The sequence below is a fragment of the Dendrobates tinctorius genome, unplaced genomic scaffold, assembly GCF_039654945.1.
Source record: "Dendrobates tinctorius isolate UK_male_01 unplaced genomic scaffold, ASM3965494v1 ptg000206l, whole genome shotgun sequence".
NCBI lineage: Eukaryota > Metazoa > Chordata > Amphibia > Anura > Dendrobatidae > Dendrobates > Dendrobates tinctorius.
In genome coordinates this window covers 2014934-2032209 of record NW_027361873.1, presented here as the reverse complement: position 1 = coordinate 2032209, position 17276 = coordinate 2014934, and the positions used below count along the sequence as shown (strand labels likewise).

The 17276-nt window shown below is 48.2% G+C and overlaps 1 protein-coding gene across 6 annotated transcripts in view; it reads left to right on the top strand.

Moving 5' to 3' along the window:
• Positions 1-17276, top strand: part of NF2 (NF2, moesin-ezrin-radixin like (MERLIN) tumor suppressor) — a 193352-nt gene that overhangs the window by 68507 nt on the left and 107569 nt on the right. For 5 of the 6 annotated variants that reach the window (XM_073554073.1, XM_073554075.1, XM_073554074.1 and 2 more), the window contains exon 11: positions 5401-5514. The exons of the other annotated variant lie outside the window; for it this stretch is intronic. In XM_073554073.1, the coding sequence (XP_073410174.1) occupies positions 5401-5514 (114 nt within the window). The remainder of the gene's footprint in view (positions 1-5400; positions 5515-17276) is intronic. 6 annotated transcript variants of the gene reach the window in all.

The following is a 17276-nucleotide window of genomic DNA, read 5'->3' as shown; positions in this document are numbered from 1 at the left end:
ATCTATCCCAAAATGGTATCAATAAAATCATTCTCGCTCATCAAAAAATAAGCCCTCACACGGCTCCAGTAACTAAATAATGAAAACAGTATGGGTCTCAGAAAATAACGATTTTTCTTTCCACCACTAAAATAATAACAAACTGGACATGTTTGCTTTTGCCGTAATTGTACTGATGAGGAGAATTATACTGTATAGTATAAGAAATTCCGGCACTCAGAAGTATATGCAGAAAAAATTTATTTGTACAATAGATTCTCCCAAAATCATGTGACGTTTCGGTCTACAACTTCATCAGACTGGGAACAAAAGACAGAAAAACACAAAAATCCATTAAAAACATAATAACCACTGTGTTTCAGAATCAATATTACAAGGGCTAATGAAAGATGAGAATCATCATAGATGTATAAATATATGACAAAAAACAAGAATCACCAATTAACACAAGATTCACACTTCATATATGACAAAAGTATCTAAAATGTTGATAATATAACATAGTTACTTGTAACATGTTCGGTAGCGTACAGGAAAAAAAAAAATCGATTTTGGAGAAATTACCAGACAAAAAGAAATATACGAGAATAACTGTTACCTATAAGTATGGAGATATGTGTGAGCATGGAAAGTCCTTGCAAGGCAGCCACGATAAGTAGCAATATTCTCTGTAGAAATGAATAAGAGTATTAATAAAAGAATATTCAAGGAAATAAGGAAAAAAATGAAAAAAATAAATGAAAAAATGAAATGAAAATGAAATGGATGAAAAAAATGGGTGAAAAAAAGGATGAAAAATAGATGAAAAAATGACAAAAATATAGAAAAATATAAAAAAAAATGGAGTGAAAAAATTGAAAAAAGAACTGAATTGCTGGCCAATAGCAATGTAAAAATATAGTAATAAGATGAGAAGTAAGAAGCATAATGATGGAAGACAATGGAAAACAAAATAGACTGGTATGTAAGCTTACCCGTTTTGGGGGGAGAGCAAGGTCTTGGGACAAAGGGAGAAAGTTCCTATAGAAAAGAAGGTCATACCATCAAAAAAAATCATCAAAAAACGCTCACATGTAAAAATGAGTGAATAGGAAAAACAGAGAGGTTGGAGTTAAATACCTGTGGGCACATAGTCAGACGTGTACGCAGCGCTGGCAGGGGTACCCTGTGGTTAAGCATCCTGTGAGGCACGAAGGCGCCCTAAATACCGGAGGTGACTGCTATCAGTGACGACACTTCTGGAAGTGTAATACCGGAAGTGACGTAGCGGTGGAATGCAAATGGCGTTCAAATGAACCGCAAGCTGAATTGGGACCCGCGCTGTATAGCGCGTCACTAAAAGAAAAAATCAGCGCCTGCTTCTTGTAAATGAGCAATGACATAGAGGGGAGAGAGAGGGAACAGGGGAGCGCGGAGCTAAAGGGAGGGAGGAAGTATTGTACAAGGACTAAGAGAAAGAAGGGGAAAAAAAAGGGAGATTAAGGGAGCCAGATGATGGAAGGAAGAGAGAAAGTGGAGAAAGAAAGCATGAATATAAGGTGAAAAAACAATAGAAATGCTGAATTTTAGAATGGACATGAAAATGAAAAGTAAATGAAGAAAGAAAAAAATGAAAATAAATAAAAAATAAAAATATATATATATATATATATATATATATATATATATATATATATATATATATAAAAAAAAAATAAGATGAAATAAAATCTGAAAAAAATTAATAAAAAATAAAAATGAAAAAAATGAGAATAAAAACTGAAAATTACTCCATACCTCTTGACGTGATAAATCAAGTATGCGACGCAACACGCTAGAGAGGGAAAAAAGACAAAAATCAGTCAATTAGTTGCCAAATGGGGCATAAGGTACATATCAGAACAGACTGCCTACATCATACTCTCTATTGAGACCTCTTGGTTCCATAGTCTGTAGATGGTGGATCCAAAAAGCCTCCCTGAGCTTGAGTTGCCTCACCCGGTTACCCCCTCTCCTATTTTGTTGAATTTGTTCTAGAACAAGAAACCTTAGTTGGGCAATAGTAAGGGCTGCATTATGAAAAGGAATAGGCAAATGGTGTCGTCTGCATCTGATGTCAGACTTGTGTTGGGAGATTCGGTCTTTGACCGCCTGTGTAGTCTCCCCTACATAGATTTTTCCCACATGGACATTTAATTGCGTAGACTACATACTTGGAATCGCAAGTGAAAAAATCTTTTATTGGAATGTCTGAACCGTTAGAAGGGTGGGAGAACGTATCTTAAGTACGTTAGAACACTGAGCACATTGGCGGCACGGATAAGTGCCCCTTTTGGTGTCTGGAGAAACAATTGTTTTTTTTTTTTTCTGGGAGGAACCTATATCTGCTCGGATGAGTTTGTTTTTGAAGTTATTTGGTCTCCTGAAACACGGTAAAAATGGTACACCAAACTCGGGTATTTCCGGATAACTTGTGTTCAGAATGGGCCAATGCTTTCAAATTTTTTGGTGTAGTCTGTAGAAAAACAGATGAATTGTATGTACAAATGGTATTCTCTTTACTGTATCCGTGGTGCGTGGGGATGTGGATCTATTACGGCAATTGTGTAATAATTTTTCAAGATAACCTCTCTGTTTAAATTTTGCTTGCATTTCATCCAATCGCTGTTCGCACTTATCTGGGTTACTTACAATTCTCCTAACTCTCTGGAACTGTGAAAAAGGGATATATTTCTTAATGGCCTTGGGGTGGCAACTGTGGTAAGAAAGTAAATTGTTACAATCTCTTTTTTTAGTAAAGAGGTCCGCTTCCAATAATCCTTTGGGATTAATTGTGATTGTGGTATCCAGAAAGTTAATTTGGGCAGGACTGCTAATGATGGTAAATGTTAGTTCTGATCAAATATAATTGATCTGATTGAAAAATATAGTCAGGGATTCCATGGGTCCCCTCCAGATGCAGAATATATTTTCTATGTATCTCAGCCATAGACGGCAGTGGGTTTGGTACAACGAGTTAGGGTAAATGTTTTGTGATTCAAAATATGACGTGTGCATTTGAATATGGGGGGGGGGGGGCACATTGGACCCCATTGCTGTGCCTTGTACTTGTAAATAAAAGGTGTCCTCAAATAGGAAGAAAGTTGAGTAGGTTTAGTAGAAAATTTATAACTGGTGGTTCCAAATTAGATTCCTCTGAAAGAATCTTGGTGGCTTGTATTCCTTTATCAGGTTTTATAGACGTGTACAAATTGTTCACATCTAGTGTAACTATAAGGGTCTCTCCTGGTAATGGGTTCATGTGTTTAATTCTATTCAGAAAAGCCCCCGTGTCCAGAATAAAAGATGGCGTTTTTCTGACTAGGGGGGTGAGCATTTTCTCTAGCAAAATAGATAAAGGTGATAAGATAGAATCCGTAGATGCCACTATGGGTCTCCCCGGGGGATTATCTAGTCGTTTGTGTATTTTTGGTAGAATGTAAATACCGGTTATTTATTTATAATGATTGGATCCGATTTGATAAGAAACTCCTGTTTTTTTATCTAGGATACCCGAAAGTACTGCTTGTTCAAGAGTATTGCTAATCTTGTTCCTGATTGAAGCTGTGGGATTGTGGGGTAGAGGTAGATATATATCTTTATTTTGGAGAAGTGACAAAATCTCATTCCGGTACTTAGAATGGTCTATGATAACCATGGCGCCCTCTTTATCTGCCAGTTTTATAACTAATAAAGACCGAAGTGCTTCGTGTTCATCTTTTTTCATGTTAGAATGAAAAAATAGATCACCTCTTGAAATCTGTTTGGTAAACTCATTGACCTCTCTGTCAAAGAGTGAAATAAAAGTCTCAATCGGTGGACCATTCTTCGGGGATTGAAATGGCTTTGCACCATCAGGCCTAAATTTGGTAGATTAATTGGGGTTATTGGATTATCTGTCCTACTAGGAGGGGGTTGATTATGGAAGAATGCTTTCAATCTGAGGTTTCTATAAAACCTCTAGAGGTCAAGGTCTAACTGAAAAGTGTTACATTTATAGGTTGGGCAAAATGATAGGCCTCACTGTAATAGTTGTAGTTGTGTATGGTCAAGTGATTTAGATGAAATGTTAGTTACCAAATTGGAGTTAGTACCTGTGACCTCATGTTCATCGTGCGACGCCCGGTTTATAAGGCATTGCCCTCCCCTCCTCGTCCTTTTATTGGGAAATGTCTCGTGCCTTGGCCTAAAAACGAAGATTTCTTTTTGTCTGTTCGTTCGTTGTCCGAACTCGACGCCGAAGAGCCATCTGTGAATCTGTATCCTCTGAAATTCGTTCTGAATGGAGCCATGGAACCACGGCATCTGTATACTCTATTTTGTAGATAATCCTATATATCCCGAATGAATATCTTACGTTTTCTTTTTTCTGTTTCTGAGCGAAAAGAGTCCAGATTTTCTTTTGCTTGGGATTTAATAGACTCAAATTCTTTTTTAGATGAGGAGTCCTTGAGTTGGGTCTCTATACTAGCTAATTCTTCGTGACTGTTTTTAACTTCCGTGTGGAGGTATTTCAAGGTAAGGGTCATCAAGTCCAGAGAGTACTTGTTTAGGATTAGCTCAAAACGTTGACAGAAGTCGGTATTTTCTTGATATAAAGTGGGCCGTAGGGAAACACATAAACCTCTCGGGATACGCTGGGTCTTGATGTATACCGCTATTGTTACGCTGTTTAGTTCCAATCCGATGAGACGTCGAGATTCCCTCTCAAAATCGAGTGGCTTAAATTCGTTACTAGGAACTTGTAGAAAGTCACTAGAAGTAGAAACTTGTGCCACTATACTGGCAACTTCCGCTGCGTCATAAGAGAAGCCCGTTGTAGACATATCTTGTATCTTTATAGTTCAGGTTTAAACGGGTGCTCGTGTAAAGGTTAATCGAATAGGAATAAAGTACACGTCACTCCGTCTTCGAGGTCACGGAAAAGGAAACCCCACTCCTCAAAACGTATAGTATAAGAAATTCTGGCACTCAAAAGAAGTATATGCAGAAAAAATGTATTTTTTTACAACAGATTCTCCCAAAATCATGTGACGTTTCGATCTACAACTCAGACCTTCATCAGACTGGGAACAAAAGACCGAAAAACACAAAAATCCATTAAAAACATAAAAACTACTGTGTTTCAGAATCAATATTACAAGGGCTAATGAAAGATGAGACTCATCATAAGGCTATGTGCACACGTATGCAGAAAATTTCTGCATAAAAACAGGACTCCTTCCCAGAAAAGGCGCGTTTTTGCCGCAATTTTTTCCGCGCGTCCCCAGACACACAGAAAATAGCTAGAAATGCGGAATTTACCGTGAAATTAGTTTGTGACATTTTGTGTTTTCTGGGACTGTGCTCTATAAGTATATAGCTTTTTTCTTTTATTGCTAGATTTTACAGCTTTGTATTGGAAACCATGACTTGTTCATGCGTCGTAGGAAAGCAGACTCCCTTGAAGTTCAACAGATGAAGTCTCAGGCCCGAGAAGAGAGGGCCAGAAAACAGGTGAGTCACTGCTTTCTTAGTGCTTGTTATTCATGTACTTCTTTCCTTCGTTACATTGTACTTTCGCTACCTTTGGCAAATTTCTAGATAAATCAATATTTTGAATATGTAACCATTATTAATACTTTATAGAAGTAGGACTTGGCCTGCCCAGCTGTGTCTCTATTATATGCTATTTTGTGGGATCAACATTGCCTCCGTTTCACCCCTTGTAGGCTAGTTTGGGTTGATAAGGTCTGCTGTCTTAGACATGTATCTTGAGATTACAGTTTTGTCCATCCCTAGATTAGTAATTTATCTAAATATATTCTACTAACAAAACCCCTCAGCAGTAACCCTAGTATCCCCTGCATGGTAGGACTATAGCAAACAGCTGTAGCCATGCCCTGGCACCGACTGGCAGCTTTCTCCTTCGCCTCATTGGGGGACACAGAGACTGTGGGTGTGTGCTACTGCCGTCTGGAGGCCGACACTAAGTATACAAAAAAACAAGTTAGCTCCTCCTCCGCTGCATACACCCTCGCCCCGATAGCGGGCGGAAACCAGTTTTTTGCTTAGTGTCTGATGGAGGCACACGGTCCCTCTCCTCGCCCAGCCAAGGCGGACGGAACTAGGGTGCCTGCACCGTCCGAAGATGCGGTTTACCTCAGGGTAAGCAGGGCTCCTGGGCAGCGGGAGGTCAGGGCTGCAGCGTACTTTCCAGGTGCTGGAGCGGCTTCCCTCTCCTGCCTGCAGGCAGAGCAGGAGGGCTTCTTCGGCGCAGCAGGGGCAGCGGCGTGTTCCCCTTCTCCCTCGCCACGGCGCTCGGTGGCCGGGCGGGGGAAGGAGCACGCTGGGCTGAGTAGAAGGCCCCGGTGCGGCGGGCGGGCAGGGCCGAAATTTAGCTTGCGACCTAGGCCGCGGGGAAGGTCCGCCCCCCGGTGCGGCGGGGGGCAGGGCCGAAATTTGGGCCGCGGCGTTGGCCTAGGACGCAGGGGGAAGGTCCGCCCCCCAGCGTGACGTCGGGTCCGGCGCCCGCCCCCCAACGACAACAGATCCAGCGCCGCCCCTGGATACTGGGCGGGTGCTGGACAAAATGGAGGCCCCGGCGTCAGAATAGGGTAGGCCGCGGTCAGGAAGCATCGCAGCCTACCCAGGGAGACAGCAGCTGGGAGCCTCCAGACGGCAGTCGAGTGCCAGCAGCAGACAGGAGCACGAGGAGGCAGCCGGAGCTCGGGTAAGTGCGACCCCGTCTTGGCCACACTAGGGCAGGTTGTCCTCCTTCTCCTCATACCCCTGGATGCCATAAAAAAAAAAAAAAAAAAAGACATAATATATAGGAAAAGGTTTTTTCTGCAGTATGTCTGGAAAAGGGAAGAAGCACACCTTCCTTTATACCGCATGCATTTCCTGTCGGGCTGTGTTCACGTGAGCGCAGACCAATAAGATATGTGAGGCCTGTAGTTCCGAACGCGCCCAGGAGCCCTCCCCGCCAACGGAGCCCAGGGGGTCGGAGCCCCCGGAATGGGCGTTATCGCTATCTCGGTCTATGGCTTCACTTACGAAGGCGATCGAGACCCTTCAGGCCCCGGATAGGGGTAGAGACAACGGCTCTCCGGTTTGGGAAGGTTCATCCACCTCACTTGAGCCGCCGGCCTGCAGGGGCCGTACCCTCTCTAAAGAGACGTACAGGGAAAGAACCCATATGGCGTCTCCGGGCCCCTCCGGTGCTTCGGCATCTGTGAGTGCGGCATCTCGCTCTCCATCACCATTGTCTGAGAGCGAGCAGAGTCCAGAAGAGGATAGGCAGGAAGCCTTGGATCTGGATATTCCCGGGTGTCGGGAGACAGTGGACAGTCTCATTGAGGCCGTCAATCAGACTCTTGGTATCGAGGAGGACGTCTCCCTGGCCGCAGGGCATAAGATATCTTTTAAAAAGGCCAGGCGCCCACATAGGGTGTTTAGCACCCATCCTGAATTCGAGGACACGGTACAGCGGCACAGGGAACGCCCAGACAAGCGTTTTTCAGGGCAGAAAACGCTAGAGACAAGGTACCCGTTTGCACCAGAATTCTGTAAAGAGTGGGCGGAATCTCCGATTGTGGATCCCCCAGTGTCGCGCCTGGCTTCAAGATCATTGTTGTCGGTGCCTAGTGGGTCTTCCATTAAGGACCCCACGGATCGGCTCATAGAGGGTCTAGCCCGCTCGGTGTATGAGGCATCGGGGTCAGCGCTTTTGCCTTCCTTCGCAGCTACATGGCTGGCCAAGGCCATGATGTCGTGGTCGGAGTCTTTGAACAAAGTCCTGCAGGACAGAGATTTGCCGGTAGAGGTGTCTCAGATAGCAAATCAGATCTCGATGGCAGGAGACTATCTAATTAATGCATCCTTGGATGCGGCTAATTGCGCGGCGCTAGCCGCAGAAAACGCTATCGCCATTAGGAGAGCCTTGTGGCTAAGGCTATGGCGGGCCGATTCGATTTATAAAAAGTCGTTAACATCTCTGCCTTATTAGGGTAATCGGCTTTTTGGGGAGAAGCTAGACAAGCTTATTTCAGATGCCACGGGGGGAAAGAGTAGCTTTCTCCCACAGCAGAAGAGCAGGCCGCCCTTTCGTCAACCACAGGCGCGCTTTCGGGCATTTCGCGCCCCAGGATGGGCATCAGCGCCCGGTTCTACTGCCCCGGCTCGTTACAACCAAGACAGAGAGCGTCAGGTCACGTATAGAGCCAACCCGCTGGGGAGGATGCGGGGCCGTCCACCCAGGTCAAGGGGAGCTAAGTCTCAGAGGCCCTCTACAAAATGACTTGAGGCATCAGGTACCCGAGGACACCAGAGTAGGCGGTCGTCTGCTCAGGTTCCGCCACGTCTGGGTCAAGGTGGCACACGACGCATGGGTGGCGGAATTGGTGTCATTCGGGTACAAAATAGAGTTTATCGGACACCCTCCAAGGAGATTTTTTCAATCCCGTCTTCCCAAATTGCAATCCCAGGCAGAGGCATTGCTAGGGGCCATCAGGATTCTTCTGCACAACAGGGTCATTATCCCGGTACCAGAGGGCGAAGAGGCCCAGGGATTTTATTCCAACCTGTTCGCAGTCCCCAAGAAGGACGGAACAGTAAGACCGGTTTTGTACCTAAAGCTCCTAAACAGGTTCATCAAGGTCAGGCACTTTCGGATGGAATCCCTCCAGTCAGTGATATCGGCCATGGAGCAGGGAGAGTATTTGGCCTCAATCGATGTCCAGGATGCCTACCTGCACATCCCTATTTTTCCTCCGCATCAGAAGTTCCTTCGTTTTGCGATAAATGGCCGGCATTTCCAGTTTGTGGCTCTGCCGTTCGGGTTGGCCACGGCACCCAGGGTTTTCACGAAAGTGATGGCGGTCGTTATGGCCATTCTTCATTCTCGGGGCATAGTAGTGCTGCCATACTTGGACGACCTGTTAGTGAAAGGATCGTCTTTTCAGGCATGCGAGGAGAATGTCGGCATTACGCTGGATACCCTATCCCGCCTGGGATGGTTAGTCAATGGGAAGAAGTCATGTCTTACCCCGGCTCAGAGGATTCCATTCCTGGGGATGATTTTCGACACTTCCCAAGGGTTGGTGATTCTCCCTCGAGACAAGGCCCAGGCGCTCCGGCGAGGGGTTCGGAGTCTTCAGCGGTCAGGCCCTCACACGATTCGATTTGGGATGAGGGTGCTAGGAAGGATGGTAGCAGCAATAGAAGCAATCCCGTTTGCGCAGTTTCATCTTCGCCCCCTGCAGCATGCTCTTTTGGCAGCATGGGACAGGAGTCCTTTCTCCCTAGATCATCAGTGCAGGTTGTCCTTTCAGGTCCGGCAGGCACTGCAATGGTGGACGCGCGACTCCTCTCTCCTTCAGGGGAAACCCTTTCCTCCAGATCAGTGGTTGGTGGTCACAACCGACGCGAGTCTTCTCGGTTGGGGAGCAGTGTTTCGTCATCACACAGCACAGGGGCAGTGGTCTCCCCAGGAGGCCCTTCTGCCGATCAACTTGTTGGAGATTCGAGCAGTGCGGTTGGCGTTGCAGCATTTTCAGCACTGGCTAGTGGGTCGCCCAGTCCGAGTCCAGTCAGACAACGCCACGGCAGTGGCGTATGTGAATCACCAGGGAGGCACGTGCAGCAGGGCAGCCATGCGCGAGATAGAACACGTACTTCGTGGGGCCGAGAGGCACCACTCAGTAATTTCAGCGGTCCATATACCAGGCGTGGAAAATTGGGCAGCAGATTTCCTGAGTCGGCAGGGGGTCACGGCCGGAGAATGGTCCCTGCACCCCGAGGTTTTCCGGCAGATTTGCCAGCGGTGGGGAACTCCGGACGTGGATCTGATGGCTTCCAGAGAGAACGCCAAGTTAGACAGGTTTGTTGCCCGGTCTCAGGACCCGCGAGCGATTGCAGCGGATGCATTGGTTCTTCCATGGAGCCAGTTTTGGCTCCCGTACCTTTTTCCCCCTCTGCCTCTTCTCCCGAGGGTAATCAGGAAGATCAAGAGGGAGAGGGTTCCGGCAATTCTGCTGGCCCCAGACTGGCCCCGTCGAGCCTGGTACGCGGATCTAGTACAGCTCCTCGCAGACGTGCCATGGCGTCTACCGGAACGGCCAGACTTACTGTCCCAGGGGCCGATCTACCACCCGAACTTAGGGGCCCTGTGTTTGACGGCATGGCCGTTGAGTCCTGGGTCCTGACCCAGGCGGGGTTTGGGCGTGAGGTGGTAGCCACGATGATTAACGCCAGGAAGCCGGCCTCGGCAAGAATCTATCATGGTACTTGGAAAGTTTTCTTTCTCTGGTGTCGAGAGCACGGGGTTGCGCCTTTGGCCTTCTCGGTTCCCAACATTCTGGCCTTTCTGCAGTCAGGCCTGGAGGCAGGTTTGGCTCCGAGTTCCCTGAGGAGACAGATCTCGGCCTTGTCTGTTTTGTTCCAGCGAAAGATTGCTAGTATTATGCAGGTCAAGACTTTCATTCAGGGAGTCTCGCATCTAGTGCCCCCCTTTAGAGCTCCCGTAGACGCATGGGACCTTAATCTGGTGCTGGGGGCCCCGCAGGAAGCTCCTTTTGAGCCATTGCAGGAGGTCGGATTGCCATACCTTACCAGGAAGGTCGTGTTTTTGGTAGCAATAACCTCTATTAGGCGGGTCTCGGAGCTGGCAGCCCTATCCTGTAGAGCCCCGTTTCTGACCTTTTTTAAGGATAAAGTAGTCTTGAGACCACCTCCGCCATTCCTGCCGAAGGTGGTGTCCTCGTTTCATATTAATGAGGACATCGTTTTGCCTTCATTTTGTCCAGCTCCAGTACATAGAGTTGAGAAGGCACTCCACACGCTGGACCTGGTGAGGGCCCTCAGGAGGTATGTGTCGAGGACAGCGCCTTTTCGCCAAACAGATTCGTTGTTTGTGATTCCTGAAGGGCGCAGGAAGGGGCTCGCGGCCTCACGGTCGACCATAGCCAGATGGATTCGCCTTACTATTCAAGAGGTTTACCGTATTAGAGGCACGCCGGTTCCACCTGGAATCGGGGCGCACTCGACTCGGGCAGTGGGTGCCTCTTGGGCGCTTCGGCATCAGGCTTCGGCAGAGCAGGTATGCAAGGCGGCAACGTGGTCAAGCCTGCACACGTTCGCTAAACATTACAACGTACATACGCAGGCGTCGTCGGATGCGAGGCTGGGTAGGAGGATTCTCCAGGCAGCAGTGGCACACCTTTGAACAGGTAGGCATGCGGTGTAGATTGATGAGTTGCTCCCACCCAGGGACTGCTTTGGGGCGTCCCACAGTCTCTGTGTCCCCCAATGAGGCGAAGGAGAAACAGGGATTTTTGTGAGTACTCACCGTAAAATCCTTTTCTCCGAGACGCTCATTGGGGGACACAGCACCCACCCTAATAGCCAGTTGGCTTTTGTTTATTTTTTGATGGGTATAAACCCTTATTTGTAGGGTGGTCCTTTTTTTTTCCAGACATATGATTTTTTGCGGTAGAGCTAAATTGCTGTCAGCTTTTCCGACTGCTTTGGCACTAAACTGGTTTCCGCCCGCTATCGGGGCGAGGGTGTATGCGGCGGAGGAGGAGCTAACTTGTTTTTTTGTATACTTAGTGTCGGCCTCCAGACGGCAGTAGCACACACCCACAGTCTCTGTGTCCCCCAATGAGCGTCTCGGAGAAAAGGATTTTACGGTGAGTAGTCACAAAAATCCCTGTTTTTCATCATTAGGGCAGGCTGTCAGTCACTGACGGGGATCGGTTACAGACGCTGATCTCTATACACAGAGCGATGACTGAACCGGTGCCGCCTCGGTGACTGAAACTGGAACCCAGCAGGTATAATAAGGTTAATTTCCTCCCCACAGTATTCGACTAAGTGCCGGCACCGGGCAGGTTCAGAGGGCTATTAGCCTGCAAATTAACCTCATATCTAAAGGTCAATAGCGTTTTTTGTCGTGACAGGTTCCCTGTAAGTAGAGCTGTTTGTTTCCCATGTTGCTAATATTATAAGGCTAAGTTTACACTAGTGTATAAAAACAAGCATTCACATTTCATCCAACAAACTCAAAAGTATATTATTTTCATCCATATTGTCATCCATGTGCCAACCGTGTGTCTGTTTCTATACATCAATATTGCAAAATGTACATGGTCTTGTGAACTTGGCTTAATGGTGAGGAGTTACTGAGTGGTTGGCTGTTTCTAGAGCTATGTGTTTTTTAAATTGTTTATTGATGCGAGTCTGATCCTAAACTACAAGTCTGCAGTCACTCTATATGACTGCAGACTTAGGCCATGTGCACACATTGCGGATTCTGCTGCGGATCCGCAGCATTTCAGGCTCTGCGGGTCCGCAGCAGATTTAGCTGCGTTGTACAGTACCATTGTTTTCAATGGTAAACTGAAAAACGCTGTGCACATGCTGCAGATTTTTCCGCGCGGATTTGCTGCTTGTTCAAATCCACAGCATGTCAATTCTTTGTGCGGAATGCCGACTTTTATTCCCCATTGACTTGCATTGGGGTCGGGTTTCAGACGAAATTCCGACTTTTTTTTGCCCTAGTCGGACCAGTTTCATCCGATTTTTGTTTCATTCGGGTTTCACGAAACCCGATCCGACCAAAGTCACACAACTCTACCGGCAGGAAAGACCACGGCTTGAGGTCTGTGCTGGAGATTGGGTGCGGCCACCCTCTGGTGGCGCCGCCCACCATCTTCAGCACAGGCCGCAAAACACCGTCTTTCCTGCCAGTTGTGACTGCACGGAGTGGGTGGGCCGCCACCCCCAGCGCAACAAAGCTGCCTCCATCGTGATGTTACTGCCCTCCCGATGTGATAGCATCAGGCACACATCTAGTATCAAATACTTGCAGTCACATGACCGCCGACACTGGAGAATCCTCGGAGAGCGTGCGATGTGAGGATTCACATTTTGCAGCCACATCACCACCTTAAGGCTACTTTCACACTTGCGTTTTTTTGCGCTGCGCACCGTGCGCAGTGCAAACGCACATAAAAAACGCATCATGCGTTTGTGTGCATTTTTTTGCGGTTTGAGCATATTTTTTTTTAAAAAAAGCATGCGTTTTTTTGCGCTGACATGCGCACCCATAGACTATAATGGGTGTTTGGGTAAAAAAAAAGCATTGCGTGCGCATGCGTTTTTTTGGGACAAGTCGGACGCACAAAAAATGCAACAGGATGCATTTTGTGCGCCTGAGCGCACACTACAAAAAAAACGCATGCGCATACAAACGCATGTGTATGCGCACCCATGTAAAGTATAGGAAAAAAACGCATCCTTTTTTTGCGCGAAAAAAACGCAAGTGTGAAACCAGCCTAACACAGTCTTTTGCCAACATGGTTAACTAGTATTTGTTCACTATTAGATTGCCATTGTATTACCATTTATTGGATGACAGATTGAAACAAAAAATGGCAATAATAGGCCCCCATAGCCAACTTCCCTTATATAGTCTTATTCTGCCCTTCCTCATACTAAGCAATTGCTTTACAATATGCTACAATGCATGAATAATAATAATAATAGTATAATAATAAATTTTATTTCTTTATCGCCTTATTGGGGGACACAGATAACCATGGGTGTATGCTGCTGCTGCTAGGAGGCTGACACTATGCAAAACAAGAAAATTAGCTCCTCCCCGGCAGTATACACCCACCGACAGGTACCAAGCACCTCAGTTTGTGCTTAGTGTCTGTAGGAGGCGGACCGGGATCTTCCCAGATCCACATTTAATGAAGCCTTTTTTCCTTTCAGGTTTTTAGTTGTATTTATTAATGTTTTAACTTTATTTTTCAGATACAGCATCAGGAAACGGGATGTGAGTTCATCCTGCTTTTCCATTTCAGGCGGCTGAGTGAGCAGTGTGGTATTTCCCACATCACAACTCTCAGGACCGCAGGCAGGACCTTCCCCTATCACCCTCGGGTGCTATGGGCTTATAACGGTGGCCGGTCCTAGCCGATTACCCTCCTCACCCCTCTCCCGGGACAGGGCTGAGAGGAAGACGGCGGTCGCCAGCGGTGACGTTTCCCCTGCCAGCATGAGTTGGAGCCGTGTTCTGCACCATACGGACATAGTGCGGGTACTGAGGATCGTTTCTCCCAGCGGCCTGCTGGCTATCGTGGGCCCCTGCGGTCATCCTCCTCAGGGACGTCAGGTAAGCGGATCTGGATGTCCCTTCCAGCCCCGCTCTCAAATATCGATCCTAGCCGACCCATCAGCCCTGCAGCCGTTACAGCCAGTACTGCTCTGTTTTAAAATACCGCCCTGCAACACGCTATCGGGATCAGTACCCTTCTCCTTTTTGAATTTCCCGCCAATTTTCCTCCACCAAGTGCTGTCAGACGCGCGCTTATCATCGGGGGGGTTCAGTGGTGGCTTCCACGGGCAGCATCCTACCCGGTGGCTGCCCTGTCCCTGTGACTTTCCTATCCCTGTGGCCTCCCTGTCTCTGTGGCTTCTTTGCTCCGGGCACGCCGTCGCTCGTGAGGGCAGAGGGAGCGCTTTCACTTTCATTTTGCAAAGGAAGTTAAGGAAGCTTCTCCCCTCTCCCTGCGCGCAATGTCTTCGCGCTCTTTTACAGCCTATCACAGGGCTGCTTGCACTTCAGCCCTGTCAGTGGGACATTTACCGCTCCCCCTCCTCGGTCCTCTTCCAATCGTGGCTTGGCGATTAAGCCCCGCCCACCGCTAGCGTCTCTTCCTGCCCTTGCTGGATGTCATTCTCCCTCTTCACAGGATTTCTTCCTGGGGGACACAACGCTGGTTTTTCTGCATCTGAACCTCGGTTGGCTCGGCGCTGCTTCAGCTGATGCTAGAATTAGCTCCCCTCCGCAGTTCCACACCAGGCAGTGTTTCTACCGCTTTGACATATGCCCAACCCTGCAGGGGCTCTCTGCTCTAGCCCCACCGCTATTCACTTCGCCTGCGCATGCTGTAAAAAGAAGTGGGCATCAGGTCAGTCGTCTCCCTTCTGCCCATCCTGCAGCCCTTCCTCCATGTCTGCCCCTCAGGAGCACCCCGAGCCCCGGGTTGAGAACACCCCACCCCCGGAGTGGGCCGTTGCAATGTCTCAGTTGGTCTCTGATTTGACTAAAGTGTCTCAGTCTCTGGTCCAGGTCTTAGAGCGGTTGCCCCAGCTATCTACAGCCACCTGTGCGCCGAACGCCCCTCACGGTGAGTCTCCAGCACCTGACCGCGACCCTCAGACGGACAGGCCGGGTAGGGGCTCTAGGAAGCGGGCCCTGTCTGGCTCTTCTTCCAGCTCGCAAGGTCCTTCAGCTTCTCCCAGACTACGTTCCTCGTCTCCCTCCTCAACAGACTATCCTAGGTCAGACGATGACTCCCAATCTGGATCTGACTCAGAGGCGGACAGCATAGGTAGAACTCGGGACAAGGTGGATAGTCTCATATCAGCTATATTCCAAACTCTCAAGATAAAGGAGGATAAGGCGCCTCTTCAGGAATACTCTGTTTCATTTAAGAAAGCTAGGCCTCCTTCTCGAACCTTTCCTAATCACAAAGAGTACGACACTTCCTTAGCCAATCACTGGCAACATCCTGAAAAACGTTTTTCAGGCCGCAAGTACTTAGATGTACTATATCCCTTCGATGCAGATCTAGTCACGAAATGGACCAAAGCTCCCGAGGTAGATCCACCAGTTTCCCGTCTTTCCTCTAAGACGGTTCTTTCTCTTCCGGACGGAACTTCGCTTAAAGATCCAACAGATTGGCAAATAGAATCGTTGGCTAAGTCAGTTTTTGAGGCTTCTGGCGCCTCCCTCTGTCCTATTTTCGCCTCCGCTTGGGTGGCAAAGGTCATTTCGGCTTGGGCAAAGATTCTGCGCAAGGGCATTTCAGCAGCAGCTCCTCAAGACGAGCTGGCAGGTTTAGCAGACCAAATTAATCATGCGGGTAAATACCTTTTGGCCGCCTCCTTGGACGTGGCTGGGTGCGTTGCAAGAGCTACCAGCAACATAGTAGCCATACGCCGCATTCTTTGGTTGAAATCGTGGAGTGCGGACACCACCTCAAAAAAGTCGCTCACCAACCTGGCGTTTCACGGCTCTAGACTCTTTGGCGCCAAGCTGGATCAGATAATCTCGGATGCCACTGGTGGTAAGAGTACTTCTCTTCCTCAGTCCCGGCCTAGAAGGTTTTTTAACAGGAAGGCTTCTCGGCCGTTTAGGTTCTTTCGCCCCTTCTCTCCTGCAGAAGGCTCATCCCAGCAGGACCGGCCCTCGGCTTCCAGAGACCGGAGAAAACCATCTTATTAACCTGTTCCCCACTGGAGATCAAGAGGTCAGCCCTCCAGGTCCTCAGGCCCCCGATCCGGCAGATTTTCATCCAAGTGATGGGTCACCCCCACCTGGAAATCTTTCCAGGGTGGGAGGCAGACTTTCCTCTTTCAAGGACGCATGGCTATCCGTTGTCGACGACGCTTGGGTCAGGGAAATCATCACATCCGGATACAAAATCGAATTTTCTTCCCTCCCAAACAGTCGCTTCTTCCTGTCTCGACCCCCAAGACAGCGGTCCCAAATTCCAGGGTTCCTTCAGGCCGTCTCTTTCCGCCGGGGTTATCGTTCCCGTTCCTTCAAACGAACGGTTTTCAGGGTTCTACTCGAATCTCTTCGTAGTCCCGAAAAAGGACGGCTCACTTCGTCTGATTTTGGACCTCAAGTTGCTCAACCTCCACGTGAGAATCCGCCACTTCAAGATGGAGTCTTCGCTCGGTAATATCCTCGATGGAACCCGGAGAGTTCCTCTGCTCTGTGGACATACAGGATGCCTACCTCCACATCCCCATCTCTTTGCGGCATCAGAGATATCTCCGTTTTGCGATTCAGGACAATCACTATCAGTTCACGGCCCTTCCCTTTGGCCTAGCCTCCGCTCCCAGCGTCTTTACGAAGGTGATGGCAACAGTCATGGCCATCCTTCGGTCCAGGGGGATTCTTATCATTCCTTACCTGGACGATCTCCTGATAAAGGGCTCGTCCCACCAGGACTGCCTTCAGATTCTTCAGATGACCCTGGATCCGCTCGGACGCCTCGGATGGATAGTCAACAAGGAGAAGTCCATCCTACACCCTACCCAACGTCTCACCTTTTTGGGCATGGAATTCGACACAAATCTAGCCCGTGTGTTCCTACCGAGGGACAAATTTTCAACCCTTTGCAAGGGGATCCGGTCTCTAAAACGCTCAAGGATTATGTCCCTTCGGTCCTGCATGGGGGTTCTGGGTAAAT